We start from the raw sequence: 21,534 nt of genomic DNA on the forward strand, positions 1-21,534 counted from the left end.
AGTAATGTTTTAAGAGCCATTAAGAGCCGCATTATCTGTTTTTACCATAAAATCAAAAGCCTTATGGGACTTATAAATACAGTGTAATAAATGACACAGAAAGTGTTTAAAAGCGTATTTACCCACAGTCACTGTGTCCGACTTGTCGTGCTCAAGAACTGTAAACCAAAATATATTTCATTAACTGATTAAAATGGATTAATTTGCTACGAATAGTATTAGCACGCTGTTGGTAGTCAAACTTGTAATAAAGAAAATTGAAGAACAAACTTTATAATCTGCTTTCGCCATTTTCTTGTTTCGTTTATAAATACCTTCAAACAGCTCAGATTAACGTTCTCTGTCGAGACCGCCTGTTGATTAGTCTGTGATTTCCCTCAGGGTTGGAACCGTAATGACAGTCGGCAATTTCCGTAATGACAATCGATGATTTCCGTAATGGGAATGGGTAAATTCCGTCCGATTACGATTTCTGCGTATTTGATTTCGGCATTTTCCGGTGCTTGCATGGATAACATTTACGGACGAAGAATGCCGAAATCAGAGACAAGAAAACGAAACCGCACGGAAACTGTGGAATGTCACTACGCACCCACTATATATATACCATGTCGACAGAACTGATATTGATATTGGATCACTCCAGGCGTCATGGTGTGCGGTGCGGGGGTAAATATATATTTACACCTTCATTTTCTTAATAGTTATCTCTTTCCTGTCTAACAGGAAGAGCGCAAGGGTATGGTCTCTACGGACAACTGATAATATTCTGTTGAGAAAATCAAGCTTTACACTGACAAAGGTCCATTCAGTACTTACAACATCCTTCTTCATCTGTTCCGTCAGCACACTGTGTAACATTGTTACACAGATCTGAATTTGCATAACAACCAGTTCCATTTTTACACTCTAACATACCCTCTGTACAGACACCTGTGAAAGGAAAAGGCTAAATTTATTGTTTTTCTTGGTGATGTGATGATAATCCATGGCGTCGGGGAAAAACAAATAGATCTAAATGTTTTAAAATCACGTTATCGTTGACGAATTGTAGTGTTCTTAAAATTCCCCTAAATTTAGATGAATAAAACAACACCAACTTTGGCTTTGACGTTACTTTCTGTAACTATGGCAAAACTACAACAAAATAAGAAACTCTTTGCCTTTGTCGTAAGATCTATACCTTCGCAGGGACATAAACAGATATACAAATGTACATGTACATTATTCCTGACCTTCGGAATGTCATCGCCCGGAAACTATAGACCTTCATTGATCGTCTTGTACGATGGATGAAATATTGTTGAGAAACAGCGCCAAATAAACAACAACAACAAACATTTACCACTTCCGCAACCATGTTCGTCATCACCATAAGTGCAATCCGGGAAGTTGTCACACACGTTAGTCTTTGCTATACATTCAGCCGTCGTGTCGCACTGGTACTCATTTTCGGTGCATCCCTCTACGATTGAAATCATATGAAGTTAATACGGCATTTAAATTTGCAAATATATGTACTTTAAGCCAATTGCAAAAATTGCCTATCTTGGGTAATTCTCAGACCGTATTATGGTACGAGAATATCACCCTCGATTTTTTACGTCTCAAATAACCAAAAGATTATACAAAGACTTTAGGCGATCTTCTCATGCAGAAAGACCCCTCCCCTATGTGCGCCGTTTTACTATTTTATTGGCATTTTTTTGACATCCTTCCTTGATATCAAACACTCGATTTGTTGATATCAGAAAATCATTTCTTGATATCAAAAATCAGTCACATTTTTTTATATCAGAAAATCGATTTCTTGATATCAAGAATTCATTTTTGATATTAACAAATCAATTCTTCTGATATCAAAAATTCGATGTTTTGAACCAGAAATTCATTTTCTGATATCAAGAAATGCTGTCTATTTTTTCATATCAAAAAATATTATTTTTGATATCAGGAAATGAATTTTGGTATCAATTGATATAATAAATCGTGTTATTTCTTGATATGAAGAAATCGAATTCTTGATATCAATAAATGTTTTTCTGAAATAAAATAAACGGACTTCCTGATATCAAGAAATCAATTTTTTAATATAAAAAATTTGGCACTTTCCGATCAAATATCTAGATAAATTGAACAGGATCATATGGAACGCTTAGACTGCCTTGACATGATATTTTTTATTCTATTACGTATTCATTCCAGATTGTGTTGTGCTTTTGCTAGATTGTTCTGTACAATTAGTACTTCGTCATGTGCATTTTCTAATATATTCCGTACAAATATTAGACACTGCACCGGCAAAAATAGAGGGACTGATGATTTACAGTCAACTCGTCCCCAAATCATCTCGTTCTCCAGTCTACTTATCCCCCTTGGCGGTTTCAAATTAGTCGTTTCGCCCCCATTTTTCGCCCTCTCATTTTTTGCTCCACTATTCGGAGAATAGGGGGGCTATACTGCTCGCCCCGGCGTCGGCGTCGGCGTGACCCTTCTTGGTTAAAGTTTTTCGGCAAAGTTTTTCTGTCATATCTTTGTTACTTTTGCTTATATCTTACTGTAACTTCACATAAACATTGTCCAGTATACAAACCATGTATGTGTAGGGGCTGAGCCCATTATACCCAAGGTCAAGGTCACCAAGCTGTTATACTTAGGTTATTTTTAAGGTTAAAGTTTTTCGGCAACCTTTGTTTTTCTGTCATATCTTTGTTACTATTGCTTATATCTTACTGTAACTTCACATAAACATTGTCCAGTATGCGAACAAAGTATGTACAGGGACTGGGCCCATTTTAACCAAGGTCAAGGACACCAAGGTCTTATACTTAGGTTATTTTCTAGGTTAAAGTTTTTCGGCAACCTTTGTTTTTCTGTCATAACTTTGTTACTTTTGCTTACACCTTACTGTTAGTTCTCATAAACATTATCCAGCATACAAAAATAGTATATGCAGGGGCTGGGCCCATTATACTCAAGGTCAAGGTCACCAAGAAGTTATACTTGGAATTATTTTCATGTTAATTTTTTTTTCGAAAGCTTTATTAATAGACATATCTCTGGTACTTTAAAAGATAATGACTTGAAATTAAAAATATTTGTTTATAATCATCATCTGCATGTGTGGTTACATACCCCATTACTCTAATTGTATTTTTGACAGAATTATGCCCTTTTTGTACTTATATTTTTTTTTTGCAATCTTTGCTTTCTGGATATTACTTTAATGCAATATAAGATAACGACTTGAAACTTAAAGTGTATCTTTATTTCCATCATCTGCATGTGTGGTAACAATCCCCATAACTCTGATTTGTATTTTTGACCAAATTATGTCCCTTTTACACTTAAATTTTTTTCACAAACTTCATTTTCTTGACATAACTTTGGTACTATATAAGATAATGACTTGAAACTCAAAATATATCTTTACCATCATCATCTGCATTTGTTGTAACAATCCTAATAACTCTAATTTGCGTATTTGATGAAATTATGCCCCTTGGTGTATCTTCCTTTTATAGTAGAGGTCTCTTATTCAGACATATATTCATTTTACTGTCAAATCCCCGAATAGTGGAGCGCGCTGTTTTACGGACAGTTCTTGTAATATTAATTTTGACGAAGTTTGCTCATAAATATTCATTAAATTATGATGTTAAATATATGCATGTTCTGCATGTTCTCCATGAAAATATGAAAATCATTTTACTTTAAAAACTACATTTTTTTGTGTTATGTATATCCGACTGTATGTAAAAGTGTAAAGTGTATGCTCGTTTTGAAGTTTAACGTGTAACGTTTGCTGGAATGTTGTTATTCTAATCGTGAACGTTTTGAAATATTCGTGTTTAAATGCTTAATACTTAAATGTACACTACAAACTGCTTTATCTACAAGACAAATTATGATTTGTATCGGAATATATTGGAAAAGGCACTCGGCGAGTTATTAACCGGACAGCACAAACTAATGAATGCACAGCACAAACTAAGCTATGTACCGGACAAACTAGTAAATGTACACAACAAACTGCTTTATCTACATAACAAATTATGATTTGTACCGAATATATTGAAAAAGGCAGATAACGAACTAATAATTATCGTGCCAAGGCAGTTTTAGCGTTCAATATGATCATGTGATCCCGATGGCCGAGGGGTGGGGGGGGGGGGGGGGGGCAGGGATGGGAACTGGAAATAGTTTAAATGGCATTTTTTGATATCAAGAAATCGATTTTTTGATATCAAGAAATCGAATTATTGAAATAAAAATTGAAATAAAAAAATAGTCCGTATTTCTAGATATCAAGAAAGGAAATAATTTTTGATACCAGGAAATCAAATTTTTGATAACAAAACTTCGATTTCCTGGTATCAAAAATGGTTAACTAATTTTCTGATAACAAGAAACGATTTTCTGCTAACATAAATTCGATTTCCTGAAATCAGAAATGTAACTAACTTTCTGATATCAAGAAATGATTTTCTGATATCAAGAAATCGAATTACTGATGTCAAGAAATCGAATTTTTGATATCAAAAATTCATTTTCTGATATCAAAAATTTGATTTCTTCATATAATAAAATGGACAGCATTTCTTGCTAACAAAAATGAATTCCTGATATCAAAAGATCGATTTTTTAATATCAAGAATTTAATTTTTTGATTGGTTTCTTGATATCAGAAATTCGATTTCTTGATATCAGGAATCATTTCTGGATATCAAAAAGTAATTATTGATATCATAAAATCGAATTTTTTATATAAAAAATGCCTAGAAAATAGTAAAACGGCGCCCCATACTTCCCTACCCACAGAGACTAGCCTATAATGTATGACTCAGGGTTATACATTTATTACCATATAAAATCCTTAACCGATCTGCAAAGCTATATAAATATACTTCATCCTGCAGTTTTAACCAATACAGTAATTATGTCATTGGGTGTTCTCATACTGTCATATTTTATTTCAGCCTATTTTTTGGCATGAAAAAGCTGTATCCATGTTTAACAGTTATATAGATTGGTTGTTAGTATTTGTCCTCATTGTTAAAAACTGCAGCATATCTGTCCAGCAGTATAATTCCAATTCATGGTTTAAACTGCACATAATAAATAAGTTTTGTCAACACTACTCTGTTCATTTAAAATAAGAAATTCAGGTATATGAAAGTGTTTGATTTTATAAAATATTGCAAGCATATCTTTGATGTCAAGTTTTGAACACCACTAAAATACAAACTATTCAAAAAGGAGACCAACTCGTATTTTTGTGCATTTCTAATACTAAAAATGTCTCCATATCAGGCAAATACTTTATATATAATAAACCAAAGACAACAGGAATTTGAAATTTAACAAATACTTACGTTTTTCAATTTTTGTACAAAAGTCAGCAACATAAGGTGCCTTTGTTTTCTCTAGCACCATATCGATCAGCTCGTTCTGCTTTACTTGAACCAAATGTTTTGTTGATAAACATTTGTTGTCGTCTGATTCCACTTGTTTATTAGAGAAGGTGAACCGCAGTTTTGAACCACAAGCAGAATTTTCTCCTTGAACTCTGATATTCACAAATTTTGCATTTGTCACCGTCATGTTACAGAAACACAAGGGTCCTGTCGAGTTGTCCGTAGCTTTTGCTCCGCTTGTATCTATATAAACTGGCGAACCAGCCGCTTCACTTTCATAACACATTCGAGCAACTGAAATTCGAGAAGCAAAGTATTAATCATTATCAGCATCGTTATTATCATTATCGTTATCATCATCATCATCATCACCGTCATCATCATCGTCATCATCATCATTATCATCAACGTCATCATCATCGTTATCATCATCATTATCAACAGCGCAATCATCATCATCATCGTCACCATCACCACCAAATCATATCAGCAGCTACATCACAAGAGGTAATAATTAAAGGATGACATATAGAATCAACTACTTTGCTTTCATGTGAAAATTTAACGTTGAAGCACCCTTTATGCCGCTAGAATTCAGTTCGAACCACTTTTGCAAAAACAACGTAGTAGTTTTGAATTATCACGGAGGCAGGCGAATCTAGTGTTTTAGCTTTTCACAAAGTTTTAGTTTCTTTGGTCTTACTATCTTCGTTCGTTCAAGCTGGAAAAACAAATGTTTTGATGTTCAAAACTTTCTTTTGGTCTGCTGTTTCTAGATGAAATGATTCAGAAGGACCACACAGACAAAACGAAAAATATACCAACGTTTTCCCCTTTTGCGGCGAAATGAGTCATTATACAGAATAAAAAGCATTCAACTCTACAGTTTTATAAAATTTATATACGGTTCTTTAAACTAGAGTCGGCATTTCCACAGGATTGCTAGAATGTCAAAACCGAATTACTTCATTTGAACTGAAACTTGAAGACATAAAATACCTTCACAAGATACGACAATGATATAACTATAACCCCAAAATACAGGAAACCTCCCCAGACCGAATTTAGCAGAAATATATATATATCCATGTTTTAAGAAGGTGCTACAGCTTTGATTGATACATATGTTGCCTGTAACAACGTGCAGCAACGGTTACCTCCCCTAGTGCGGACGACTGTTACCTCCCCTAGTGCGGACGATTGGTATGAGACTGTGATTAACTATGACAAATACCACAATAAATACCACACTCTTACAAGAGGCAGTTGATATTTTATCTTCAGGAAATCGCTCGTTATAAACATGGCTATTGAATATTCACAACACTGTATAAATATATTATACTGATGTTATGATAACACATTATATGAAATAAAAATATGTCATTTATTCACTGAATAAACAATTTTAAAGATAAAGCAATTGATTAATGATTCTATAAACAATCCGGCAGAAAATTGATTGCACTGCCTAATTTTTCCTAATGAGAATGTATATAATATGTAAATTCTGTTCCAGTCCTACCTTGCGACTCATGAATGGTGTTAGCACATCTAGCTGAGTAAACTGAAAAGAAAAAAATAAGAAAAAGGCTAATTTGTAACGTGACACGCGCTTCCTTTATGTATCAGTATCCCGGCATTCACAAATTTGTAAGCAGCAGGTACTACATGATTACACATGCGGGACTTTCAATCAAGGCATTCTATCACATACACCTTATGATACCGTATTTCACTTAGGTTTGAGTCTCACCTGTTCCCCAGCTATCATTTGATTTACCATCAAGGCGGATTCTCAAACGTAAAATGTTTTATTCGGTTGCTGGACCGTGCATGTGATAGAGTCCGGCCCGGAAAGTAACTTAAAGTTTCCACCACACCACCAAAAGTAGAAAATAGCGGCAACGTCCAAACCGGTGCCCCACTTTGTTCCCATTGTCTTTGTCCATGTTTTATTGTGGGACACATCCACAAAACTGTGGGTTGAGGAGACTGAGTTTCTGAACGGAAATTTTCCTGTTAGACAATTCCCTTGTTTTCTACTGGTACTGAACTAAAATTAGAAGGTTCGTATTGGAGCTTGTATTGGTGGTACCCTTGCTTATTGTCAAATGCTAAATGCCAAATACTTAATACCAAATGCGCATTGAAAAAAATGTTAAATGTCAAAAACGGAATGTTTTTTTATAATTACAAAATGTGAAACAATGGATGCCAAAAACATATTATATTTAGTACATATCATAAATGAAAAGCTCATTATATCATGCTATAATAATGCCATTTATAGAAAATATATAATATAGAGTCAACCGATGATTTTTAACACTTATCTAAAGAAGAATGTAATTCTTTTTTTCGAATTTTAAAGCACTGAATATTTTATTTGTTGTTTCATTATAGTTTGTAGCCTATATATATATTCAAGATTTATGTAATTCAGACGTTATGTAGTTGTGGCACGGGTTATAGACACGAATATAATAAGAAAATATACATTTTTTGAATGATTCAGTAATTTGTAAGGATGTTCGATATTCTAAGGAGAAACTGTATTCCGATGCACGAGTCACTTTTAAGAATAAGTTTGGTTCAAAATGTTAAGAAGAACTAACCTTAAACGATTGAAATTGTAAGTTATTTCTAAGATAAATTTTAACAATACCTAATCCTATTAGAGTGGTCCAGACAACCGAGCACAAAGCTAACGTCATTAATGCACGATTTCTGTATATATATCCGAAGTATATTAAACTTTTATCCATTATTATTTATAACGTTATACACTGCGAATATTATATCATCTTATATGTTCTAAAGTGCACGTCCCTATTATATTAAATTATATTTACAAGTACTCAAAATTTTCAGGAAAAGATCATATCAACATGACATTAATTATATACAAAATAGTTAAGGCCTTTATAAAAGAGCGCACTTTTTCTCGTGCCCGTGCTCTATTCTCATCTCGTGCCGCAACGCCTAAACGGAAAAAAAGCAGAATAGTCGAGTTTTACGTATTTTCGGACGCTAGTTCGGAATTCTTCGGCTATACGAGTAAATGCTTTTGAAAGTAATCGGAGAATGCCGAAATCGCATTTACGTTACCGAACGGAAATGGTCGACGTTAATAGCACTGTAAAAGCGCATGTTTTATCGCACTTTTTCATTAGTTCATATTGTGCCAAACGCAGAACAATAATGTAGACATAATGACCTATCTGAAACACAGTTTATAATTGAACGATGTAATTACAGCAAAATAATATGAAATAAGGCAAAGCTTCAAAGCGAGCTCAAAGAAATCGGATTTAGCTAAAAATATTATGCATCATTTATTTGTCACAAAGAAACAATTCACTAGTCACAAGAATTCAGGAGAACCTATTCACTTGAAAAAGTCTACATTTAGTGACACCATACCTATAACAGTGAATATCATACGTTGCACAATTTATGGGAAGCCGGTGTCACGATGACGTCATTACCGCGTTCCTGTTTCTTTCTGCTAATTTATGGCATTTTTTCCATTTTCTGGCCGATGCTTGATCTTTTAAATGAAAATATATTTTTTTTCAAACAACTGGAAATCATTCTTTCATTATTTTTGAGTGATGAATAATATTTAGCAATTGAATGAAGTTCTGTATTCACTCAGGAAAGAAGTATTTCCTGTGAGCACCTGTCCGCTAGGGTGCGCTTTTTAAGAACTTCCGACGAAACTTTTCAAATCCATCATCAAGTGTGAAAGTATCCTTGCGTTACCGTAAAGCTCGATTCTCGAGCAGGCCCTTTGGACCTGCTCTTCGAGCTCGCTATAACTAACCGAACTGAATTAATCGTAATTACATTTGTAGGCCTATGTGTTGCTCATAAAATACATTTTAGTTTGCAAAAAAAAAACAAACTGTTTTGTTTGGACGTAGGAGTTTTACAAATACATTTTAGAAGTTTGGCCTTAACAGACATAAGTATTGTCAACTGTGATGCAAAACAATTTCACGAACTTAACGTTTATCGATTAAGAGCATCGGTGGCGTGTTGTAACTTGTTCAACTTAATTGTGATTTCCGTTTGCTCTTGACTTCCAGTAAGTGTGGGTGATATGCTTTTGGTGTCATGCATATTGAATCAGTGCGCTTGTAACTTCGTATTTCCTTTTCGCTTATCAAAATCGAGATAAACATCTTTCACAGATTTCATTAATAAACAGATGGCAACAAATATTAAAAAAAAAATCACCCACCACCACAATCATCATGATTAACATCAAAAGCAGCAACATCAAAAGAAATCATTATTAAAGGATGACAAATAGAATTAATTACTTTGCTTTTATATAAAATTCATCGTCGAAAAATCGGACCACTCTCGCAAAACAATGTTCTAGTTTTAAATGCGAATTTACATTGTCCCGTGACTTTGGAACATGGTAAGATTGAGGTTGGGTGCGCGACATATACCGATTTAAGCTCCACAGTGGTGTTTTTGCCACTGACCGTTCCAAGGCGGTGCCCGACTGTGGTCCTCTATTTGTTCGTTTTGTCCTCGTGCGTTTGCTATGTATGCGAGTGTGTGCGTATGTTGGCAGTGTGCACATCTGTATGCTGTGGGTTTCGTTATAGGGAGGCTGTGTTTTTGGAACGTGGCATTCCTTGTTTGATATTTATCCTTGTTTTTTTTTTTATTGTTTTAACTTCTCACAAAGTAAGAGTTTATAGTTTCTTAGGGTCCTGGAATAGCAAAATGTTGTTAATGTTCAAAACTTTTTCAATTTTAGCCTTTTTTGGAACTGCTGAATATTCCTTTTGCGGCGAAATGAGTGACATATATACGAAATAAAAGCATTCAACTCTACTGAAATATTGTTGAAAAACGGCGTTAAACCAAAAAAAAAAAACCAAAAAAAAATCCTGAAGCATAATACATACAAACACCTTTACAAGATACAAAAATGACATAACCTCAACATACAGGAAACCTCCCCAAATGGAATTTTACAGATTGAAACAGATCTTCTCCTGTTAATGTGGACCATATTTGTGATACAAATTTTGCCTATAGCAACATGCAGCAACGGTTACCTTCCCTAACGCCTACATTAAGGGGAGACCACTACATATGAGATAGTGGTATGGCAGTAGATATGTTATCTTCAGGAAATCGCTTGTTATAAAAGTGGTTACTGAGTATGAATTAACGACATTGTATAAATAGATATATAACAACTCGTGGTTGAAGGTAACACTGGACACATGCCTACTGCTCATGGATCAAAATCATTTAGACCGCATATCTCAACCGACTTGTAACAGGTTATTTATGGGTCAAGGTAACATTTTGTAGAATTACATTGTCAGAATCTAATTTTATGGGTATGAAGTTGTGTGGTTTGCTCCTGACAGCTGTTGTATTCTCAGGGATACGAGTTTGTGAGTTTTTATTAAATGTAAAATGAATTGCTAGATTTAATTTCCTGGAGTGGCCCCAAAATGACAGGACAATGGCATATCAACACTGCGCCCACCGTAAAATTCATTCAGAGGGTGCATAGAAACTGTTGCCCTCCAAAAAAAGAACTGATAAATGTTTCAGGCAGATTTTTAATAACATGTACTAATGAAATCTTGCATCTTAAAAGTGGAACAATAATGGATTTTAAATTCTACTAAGGCTCACAAGTTCAAGAATGTATAAGCAAACCAACGTGAATTCTTCAAGGTATGTAGAATTTTATAACTTTGAAGTATTTATCAGTGTACTGGCGTCACATGCCTCCATACTGAAATCTTTTTCTTTCTGAAATCATACAGCACTAGTTTTGGTCGAGCCCGCTTTGCATGGCAGAGTATGTATCTGTCCTACTTTTACCCAAAGTTTTATTTTATTTTGTTGGGTTTAACATCGACCGACACAATTATAGGTCAAACATATAATACAAACACCATCGAAATCAAATTACAAATTACCAACAGCAATAAATCATAATAAAATATATGATAAAAAAGAAAATAAAAACATACAACACATATAAGTTTGATATTGCTTAATAGACTAATCACTAATCTTCTAAGTTTCCAGTTTAGAAATATTATATACTAGCTTTTGATATACGCCTTACGAATACAATACATGTGGTTGCTTCTATTGGCGTTTGATCGGTTACATGGAAAGGCCAACACAAATTCAAATCGAATACAGAGAGACTTTTAATGTTATTTAAACCCTCTTACAAAACCATATAAAAATTTCTGCCTACATATTAGCAAGACCCATGTCATAATGAAAACATATCTTCTAGTTTGGCTTATTGCGCATATAAAAATTTTCTGGTTAATAACTGGTTTAGATGACATAAGTTTGTTACTGCATGAATTATTTTACATACAAATAACTTAAATGAAAGGAAACAGTGCACCCAGCACCTTCTTCTCAACACTCAATGCAAAAATCTGTCATCTACCTATTTAAAAGCTACAATGGTGAAATAATTAAAGTATAAATATATCTTACTGATACCACAGTTCAACTGTCAATACATTACAGGTCACAATTGTAGCTTAGTCACAGTGAAACCTTGTCAGAATGTTACAATCATTAAAATGTTAAGGGTCATCTGGGTCAAAAAAAAAAAAAAAAGGTTGTAAGGAAGGTTGATAGTAACACCTTGTTATCACCCTACAGACCACATTTTCTACTAGTCCTCATAAAACTTTGTCAGAATGTTTTACTCTAATAAATCAAAGCCAATTTGAAACTGGGGTACTTGGGTACTTACTTTGGGGTAAGTTAAAAACAATAGGTCACTAGGTCATATCATAGAAAAATAATGAACTCTTGGTCAGGCTTAAAACTGTAATATCTGAGGCCATAAACTATGTCACTAGGTCAATTCAAAGAAAAACCTCGCTAGAGGTCACACTTTCGAATTGATAGTCGTAAGACTTTGCCTGAATGTTTGTCTCTATGAAATCTAGGCCAAGATGAAAACTTGATTGCCCGAGGTCTTAAACCAGGTCAATAGGCAAAATCATAGAAAAAACATGTCAATATCACAGAGGTCACATTTTTATGCCCCCTTCGAAGGTCGGTCTGTCTGTCTGACTGTCTGTCCGTACACCAATCCGTTTCCGGATGATAACTCAAAAACGTTTGGGCCTAGGATCATGAAAGTTGATAGGGAGGTTGGTCATTACCATGATGACCCCTATTGATTTTGGGGTCAAAGGTCAAGGCCACAGTGATCCGGAACAGTTAAATCGTTTCTGGATGATAACTTGAGAACGATTAGACCTAACATCACGAAACTTAATAGGGATCATGACCAGCCAATGACTCCTTTTGATTTTGAGGTCAGTAGGTCGAAGGTCAAGGTCACAGTAAACTGGAACTGTTAAACTGTTTCCGGAAGATAACCAAAGAACACATGAGCCTAGGATCATGAAAGTTGCTAGGGAGGCTGGAATGTCCAGCAGATGACCCCTATTGATTTTGAGGTTAGTATCACAACGGTCAAGGTCACAGTGACCCAGAACAGTTAAACCGTTTCTGGACGAGAACTTGAGAACACTTGTGCCTAAGGATCATGAAAGTTGATAGGGAGGTTGGTTATGACCAGCAAATGACCCCTATTGATTTTGAGGTCAGTAGGTCAAAGGTCAACACAATGATCCCGAACAGTTAAACCGTTTCCGGATGATAACATGAGAACGAGTGAACCCAAGATCACGAAACTTAATAGAAAGGTTGATCATGACCAGCAGATGGCAGATGACCCCTACTGATTTTGAGGTCATAGGTCAAAGGTCAAGGTCACATTGAACAGTAGAACGTTTTTGCCAAATAACTATGACCGGTAAATGATCCATAATTATTGATTTGAGGTCAGTATGTCAAACCTCCAGTGCACAGTGACCAAATGTTTTCTGTTTCTCGTGCAATTACTAAATGCATCAAGGGGGCATTTCCTGTTATACGAGCTCTTGTTTACTTGATGTTATAAATCTTTGTCAGAATTTTGTCTCTGTGAAGTCTTGGTCAAGTTCAAAAGTTGGTTATATAAGATTGAAAACTAAGCCACTAGTTCAAATAATATCAAACCATTGTTAGCACTCTAGAGAACACATTTACTTTTTGATCTTCCGAAAACTTTGTCAGATTATTTGTCTCTATGAAATTTACGTAAATTTTGAAACTGGATTTCTAAGCCATAAGTAAAAAATATATTATGTACTAGTGTACAATACTGTATTAATGGTGTTTCTGTTCGCTGTTAATTTCAATACAATATATCATTCAACGGCGACTTAGAAAACATCAAGTGATCATGCATTGAGCGGTTGCAGTTCCTTTTCCCCTTTATCTGAGATCCATAAATCTGGCGGGACATTCCATGACTTGGATCTACAAAATATAAAAAGAAATGTTTAAGCATTCGGTTAGTTAAGCTTAGATAGAGAATAAAAGTTCCAGTGAGAAGATTGCAAGTTCAGATCTGGGGAAGGCATATAATTTCCATGATGTCTAACTGCAGATATTACACCCAAAGTCATACCATATAGAATCAAATTTGGTTCCGTTATTACAATTCAAGAATACAGTGTTCATTTAAACAAATACAATATAGCTTTAAAACTAACAAATAAAAGGACAGCATCAAATTCAAAAAATAAAAAAAGTGTTAAATAACCTTAACCAATTAAAAGATTATAAGATAGTTTTAATCGTTTTTATAGAGTAAAACAAAACAAGGGGCCTCCGTGGTCGAGTGGTTAAGGTCGCTGACTTCAAATCACTTGCTCCTCATCGATGTGGGTTCGAGCCTCACTCGGGGCGTTGAATTCTTCATGTGAGGAAGCCATCCAGCTAGCTTACGGAAGGTCGATGGTTCTACCCAGGTGCCCGCTCGTGACGAAATAGTGCACGGAGGGGCACCTGGGGTCTTCCTCCACCATTAAACCTGGAAAGTCGCCATATGACCTACATGTGTCGGTGCGACGTTAAATCCAACAAAAAAGAAAAGAAAAACAAACAAACAAAAACATAGCGTTAAACTCAACAAATAATCAAAGCTTTGAGACGTCTGGCAGGGGTGGTTTTTTATATATTTTTTCTGTTTGGTAGCAACTATTGTGTACCTCAGTGACATTCGTTAAAAGCTAGGATAAGCAGAGATACAAACAAACCCCACCCCGCCACGCACGCACGCACGCACGCAGGCACGCACGCACGCACACACACACACACACACACACACAAACACACACAACAACAACAACAACAAAAGAAACACACACGAAACACACAACCAAATGCCAAACTATTAAAAAACATGTATTGGACACAGAGATAAATTTCTATGTGACCTCACACGAATCAAGAATTAATCTTTCCTAAATGGTCGGCTGGAATGCTGTCATATAAACGAGGGCTTGAAAACCGTATCACTAATAGATCTTATATAATCTGAATGGTGAGTGTGAATGGAGACCGGCTGAATTAGGGCTGCCTAATCACTGATAATTCATCCGAGATGTTCTTTAATGGGACTCTTTTGTGTAGCGCATGAACATCTTTTGATATGATTAGGAATAAAATAAGTATTATATAATTGTCAGAAACACACTTATAACTTTGGTAGCGGGTAACACCCACCCCACCCCCTCCCCGCAATCCAACAAACAGAAAAATGTGGTTTTAAACCATCAAATAAAAGAGTATTGTTAAATCTTTCATGTAAGAAAATACTGTTAAACCCAAAAAATAAAAAAGAGTTTAACCAAACAAGTAAAAAAATATACGTTTTCCTTTTTCGCCACACTGCATATGCTATGCAAGCTGCAACGGCCACCGCACCAACGACAATACCAACAATCACATCTGAAATGAACAATTAAAACTGTAAAAGATAAAAGCTGACCTACCAAAAACCGCATCAAATTAATTCATGGAAAAATGTTGACGATGACAAAAACATTTTTCAGGAATAAAAAATAAATGAATGTTTATCACATACAAAATATGGAATGTTTTGCACTAACAAATTGCAAAAAAAAAAATAAAAAAATATGAAGTTAAACTTTAAACTTGATTTTGAATATTGTGGCTATTGAGTTTATTGATTTTGAAAACGTACAAACCATATAAAGACAATCATACTTAAAGTTTATAAAAAACATTTGCAACAATATGTGCTAACCGCAACTGCTGATAAGCCTTATTTGAAAAATTGATAACCTTGTAGATTTGATTATTATCTTCAGTAAATTATTATTTACGTTCATCGCCATAAACTATGTTTTCAATAAAATCAATATTGAAATTGCTTTAATTTTCATCCATCAGAGGTTCTTTAAAATCCCGAGACGAACATTCAGCCAGGGAATCATTGTAAACCTCTAGTATGCGATAATGAACTGCCTTAAGATATCTTTAATTATTGGCACAACGGACTATGTTGTTCAGGCTGGTGCAATTAATAAATTGACAATGTTTCTAATATAGTGGGAAAATGTTATTATATTCATCTTAACGGAAAGTAATTCTCACGGAAATACAGCAAGCAATAACAAGAAAATTATCTTGGGTTCCTGTGTTCCTTACCTTCGAACTAGTGTCCCCGAAAGCAGTATCTTAATCAAATATTACATTATAATCTGAAATTTGGAGGTATTGCACTTTCGGACTTTAGAATCCAGAAATAAAAATAAATCCAATCGATGCAATCAGGATTTCAGGTGATTTTTCAGATAAAATATTATAAATGTGTATGAAAACGTCCTTTTTTACGGAATGATAGACTTGCGCTTAAATATGCAAATTTCATTTTGGCATTTTCACTATGAACTAAATTAGATTTTTTTTCAAAAAGTTCAAGAAAATGAGGGCAGACAGAAATTGATCGTACTTACAAGGTTTCTTTAGTGTGCTCACAATGCCCCCATCATTGTTTGTATTTGGTATATTGCCAAACGATATTGTGTGACTTTGCTCTGACGTATTCGTGCTTTTCAATGTTGAAGTTTTACTGTCAGTCTGTGATATGTTCTTATGATTGGTAACAGCAGACACTTTGATCGTCGTCATAGTTGCCATTTCTTTAGTCGTATTTGGTGTTGTCGTAGTCGTGGATGGAGTCGTAGTTGTTGGTGTAGTAGAAGTCGTGGACGGAGTCGTGGTTGTTGTAGTCGTAGTCGTGGATGGAGTCGTAGTTGTAGTAGTAGTCGTAGATGGGGTCGTAGTTGTTGTTGTAGTAGTAGTGGTAGTAGTTGTTGAGAATCGTGTGCTTTCAAAACACCGGACGCTTATTACTGGGTGTGTATTCCATGCTTTAAAGTTATTCAGAATCATTTCATTATCAAAACAAAAACATGTACATCGTATGTACTAATAATATTACCGAAACTTTCATGGGTACTAAACATGTACAGCTATCGAATCGTTCATAAAACACTAGTCATGTACATTTAATGTAAATATTATCGAAATCTTAACATGTACTTCTTATTTAAATACTATATCGAGTAAGCCATGATACTAAAGATGTACATCTTATGCAGATATTATCGGGTAGTTCATGGCTACTTAACATACCAACAACTTATGTAAATATTATCGAATCAGTCATGGTATTAAAGATGTACATCTTTTGTAAATAGTATCGAGTAGTTCATGGGAACTACACATGAACAACTTATGTAAATGTCATCGAATCGTTCCCAGGTACTAAACATGCACATCTTATGTAAATATTATCGACTTAACATGTAGATCTTACGTACATGTTATCGAATCGTTCTTGTTACTAAAGATGCACGTCGTTAGTAAATAGTATTGAACCTTTCATGGGTACTAAGTTTGTCCTTCTTATGTAAATATTCGCGATTATAGAAAGTATTGCTGAATCATTTATTTCTGATTATCTCCCTTTATGACTGTATCCGTTCATGTGCAATATTTACAATAATGTTTTAATAACCATAAAGTTATGCTCAATCTCTGTTTTGACAGCCACTTTATCTGTTTTAATATGAAATTAAAAGCTATATAGGACTTAAAACACGGTGTAATAAATGCCACAGAAAGATTTTAAGCATATTTACCTACTGTCACTGTGTCCGACTTGTCCTGCTGTTCAAAAACTGTAAACAAAAATATATTTCATTAAAATGGATTACTTTGCTAGGAAATTATTATTACGCCGTTGATAGTCAAACTTTGAAAATGAAATTTTATAACCTGCTTTCGCCATTTTCTTGTCTCGTATATACCTTCAAACATTTCAGATTAACATCTCTGCCGAGTCCGCCTGTTGATTTAAGAAATAGTTTATAGCAAAACAGTGCTTCCTCGTGAAATTATTACGCCCGACGTATAACCGCCCATCGTGTATAAATATTGATAAAGCACTGTTTTGCTATAAATTATTTCGATTCTAATATGTTCTTTATTGTAAAATTCTATCAAATATGACGGAACTGTTTCTTCGCGCAAGTATGGCGCCAATAGTAGGTATTTGTTAAAACACGCCAGGATCGGAAACGGTAATACGTCTTGCGGCAGAATTCAGTTCGAGCGAAAAGTATTGCGAATTATTCAGCAAAGCGAATAACTAATTCAGTATGTGTATACAGTAATCAAAACATTTGTGCAATGTGACATTTCGTTTATAACATGTTATTAAGTAAAATATTTCATGAATTTTGAAAGTGCTATTTCTTGATGCGTACATGGCGCAAAATATCACGTTGACGTGACGTCAACATAACATCGTTGTGATGATTAAAGCATTGTTAGCCATTTTAGAAAAGTCTGTCATTTCCCTCAGAGTTGGATTCTGTATTTTCCATAATGACAATCTGCAATATCCGTAATGACAATCGGTAATTTCCGTAATGACAATCGGTTAATAACAATCGGTAATTTGCCGTAATGAAAATCGGTTATTTCCGTAATGACAATTGGTAATTTCCGTAATGGCAATCGATAATTTCCGTAATGAAAATCGGTAATTTCCGTAATGACAATCGGTTAATAACAATCGTTAATTGCCGTAATGAAAATCGGTTATTTCCGTAATGACAATCGATAATTTCCGTAATGACAATCGGTAATTTCCGTAATGACAATTGGTAATTTCCGTAATGGCAATCGATAATTTCCATAATGACAATCGGTAATGTCCGTAATGACAATCGATAATTTCCGTAATGACAATCGATAATTTCCATAATGACAATTGGTAATTTCCATTCGATTACGTTTTTCCCGTATGTGAATTTGGCATTTTCCGGTTGTCAACGAAACCACTGCTTGCATGAATTACATTTACGGCCGAAGAATACCGAAATAACAAACGTTATACGAATTAACACGGAAATTGTCGAATGCCATTATGCACTCGCTATATATATACCTTTATGATATTCCAGGCGTCATAGTGTGCAGTGCGAGAGTAAAATATGTTTACACATCCATTACCTGTTTTTTATCTTTAAGTGCATTCATCTCTTTCCTGCCCAACAGTAAGAGCGCAAGGGTACGAGCTCTAGGACAACTGACCATATGCTGTTGAGAAAAGGAAGTTTTATACTCACAAATGCTATTCAGTACTTACAACATCCCTCTTCATCTGTCCCGTCAGCACACATTGTATCATTGTTACACCGATCTGAATTTGCATAACACCCAGTTCCATTTTTACACTCTAACATACCCTCTGTACAGACACCTGTGGAAGGAAAAGGCTAACTTTTTGGCGAATCTTGGTGATTGATAATCCATGACGCCGAGGAATGGTGGAGAAATGTTAATTCTAATCACGTGATTGTTGAAGCATTGTAATGTTTTTAAGATGTCCCCCCTCCCCCCCCCCCCCCCCCCCCCCCCCCCCCAAAAAAGTTATATCAACAACCCTGAAATGTGTTAGACCATTAAAACAATTCGATGTACTTTAACATATTATGAAACTCTTTGCCTTTGTCGTTACTATACCTTCGGAAGCTATAAGCCCTAAATAATCGCCATATACGATGACTGAAATACTATTGGCAAACAGCGCTAAATCCATTGATAAAAATACTACTACTATAATAATAATAATAATAATAATAATAAAAGTACAAATGAAAACAGCTAAAACAAATATTTACCACTTCCACAAGTATTTTCGTCATCACCTTGTGGACAGTCCGGGATATTGTCACATACTTTAGTCTTGTCTATACATTCAGCCATCGTGTCGCACTGATACTCCTTTTCACTGCATCCTTCTGCCGAAAATATGTGAAATTACATCATATAAGGTTCAATCAAATTATATATACGGCATTTACTAATATTAATTGCAAAATCTGGCCTTCTATTTGTGGCCATCTTGGATTTCTCGGCCATCGTCCTTGAACTTTGAATATCTCAGATATATCAACACAGAATTGTACAAATATTTTAGGGGACCTCTCAAGCACACAAAACTCATTTTAGAGACAAGTCTGTAATATTTTAATCAGGAATTTTCATTTATTTCCTTATAAATTCTGAAAGAGAACACCTAAACTTTTTATTTCGATTTGTGAAATGATATAAATATATTTGATCCTGCAGTTTTAACCAATATGTCAATTATGTCATTCGACGTTCTCAAACAGTCGTATTCAGCATAAAAAGCTATATACATGTATTACGGTTATATAGATTGCTTGTTAGTATTGTCCTTATTGTTAAAATCTGCTGCCCATCTGTCGTTCATTCAACTGTCATGCGGTGACATTAGTGTTGAAAACTTTTGAAAAAAAATGTTTTAAAAATGTTTTAAAAATGTTTAAAAATGGTTGTATATGTAAAAACTCGAACCTTGTCAATAATTTTAAAAGAACAAAAAAAATTTACATGCTGTCATTATAAAAATGTTTTATTTCTTACTAAACATTGATAAGATCTTGCAGTGTCAAACTAATTGCTATTATACGTCTGTTAATAGACTTATTGAATTTTATTATATAATCTTAATATCTGTTTATGAGATAATAATCTTTTGACACGCAAGGACAGAGGTCCCTGGTCGCGTGAAATCACGTGAAATCTCACTAGATACCGCGGTATGCGAGATTTGTTACTAGGGGACATGTATGTTTCCTGCAATATCATTGGTTAATTTTATTGTTGTCATGAACATCATAAAAAGTCAATGATAACAGTAGACAGAAGAGTTTTACCTATGAAATAAGAAGGACATATACTTCTGTGTTTCATGTCGAGATATTCGACTAGATAATTACAAAGCTTTGATTAATTTAATTGTGTTTATAGAAATTATTGTTATTATGTGGACATCCATATATTGTTGTTGAAAACTCAATAAAAGAAGAAACAGAATCTGGATTTTGCTAATTCCCTCAATTAAGCGGACTTGCGCCAAACAAATAAATTAAATAAAAACTGAACTTGAGCTAAAATATTCTCTTAAAGAAACTTAACGTTACCACGCGCAGCGTAACACAACACTTCTCTGTTCATTTAAAGTAAGGAATTCTGGTACTAGTATATGACAGTGTTTGATTTTATAAAATACTGCAAGCATATCTCTGAAGTCAAGTTTTGAAAACTATCAAAATACATGAAAACTAGACTAAAAGGAGACAAACTCGTATTTTCTGCTCATTTCTAATATTAAAAAGGTCTCAATCAGGCAAATACTTATATGAAACCAAAGACAAGAATTGAAATTAAACAAATACATACGTATTTCAATTTTTGTACAAAAGTCAGCAACATAAGGTGCTTTTGTTTTCTCTAGCACTACATCGATCAGCTCGTTCTGCTTTACTTGAACCAAATGTTTTGTTGATAAACATTTGTTGTCGTCTGATTCCACTTGGTTGTTAGAGAAAGTGAACCGCAGTTTTGAACCACAAGCATAATTTTCTCCTTGAATTCTGATATTCACAAATTTTGCATTTGTCACCGTCACGTTACAGAAACACAAAGGTCCTGAGGAGTTATCCGTAGCTTTTGCTCCGGTTGTATCTATATAAACTGGCGAACCAGTCGCTTCACTTTCATAACACATTCGAGCAACTGAAATACGAGAAGCAGAGTATTTGTCGTCATTATCATC

General features: G+C 34.5%; 2 protein-coding genes across 2 annotated transcripts in view; both read right to left on the reverse strand.

Annotated features, from left to right (window-relative positions):
• LOC123551545 (BLOC-1-related complex subunit 5-like) overlaps window positions 1-21,534 on the reverse strand; it is a 256,821-nt gene that overhangs the window by 95,080 nt on the left and 140,207 nt on the right. The gene's annotated exons all lie outside the window — the stretch shown is intronic.
• LOC123543828 (mucin-2-like) overlaps window positions 1-21,534 on the reverse strand; it is a 44,879-nt gene that overhangs the window by 10,056 nt on the left and 13,289 nt on the right. Inside the window, exons 9-12 of the mRNA XM_053542153.1 lie at window positions 21,159-21,494; window positions 1,346-1,465; window positions 820-933; window positions 123-158 (exon numbers count right to left, since the gene is read on the reverse strand). Of these exons, the coding sequence (XP_053398128.1) occupies window positions 123-158; window positions 820-933; window positions 1,346-1,465; window positions 21,159-21,494 (606 nt within the window). The remainder of the gene's footprint in view (window positions 1-122; window positions 159-819; window positions 934-1,345; window positions 1,466-21,158; window positions 21,495-21,534) is intronic.

The sequence above is a fragment of the Mercenaria mercenaria genome, chromosome 4 (genome assembly GCF_021730395.1).
Source record: "Mercenaria mercenaria strain notata chromosome 4, MADL_Memer_1, whole genome shotgun sequence".
NCBI lineage: Eukaryota > Metazoa > Mollusca > Bivalvia > Venerida > Veneridae > Mercenaria > Mercenaria mercenaria.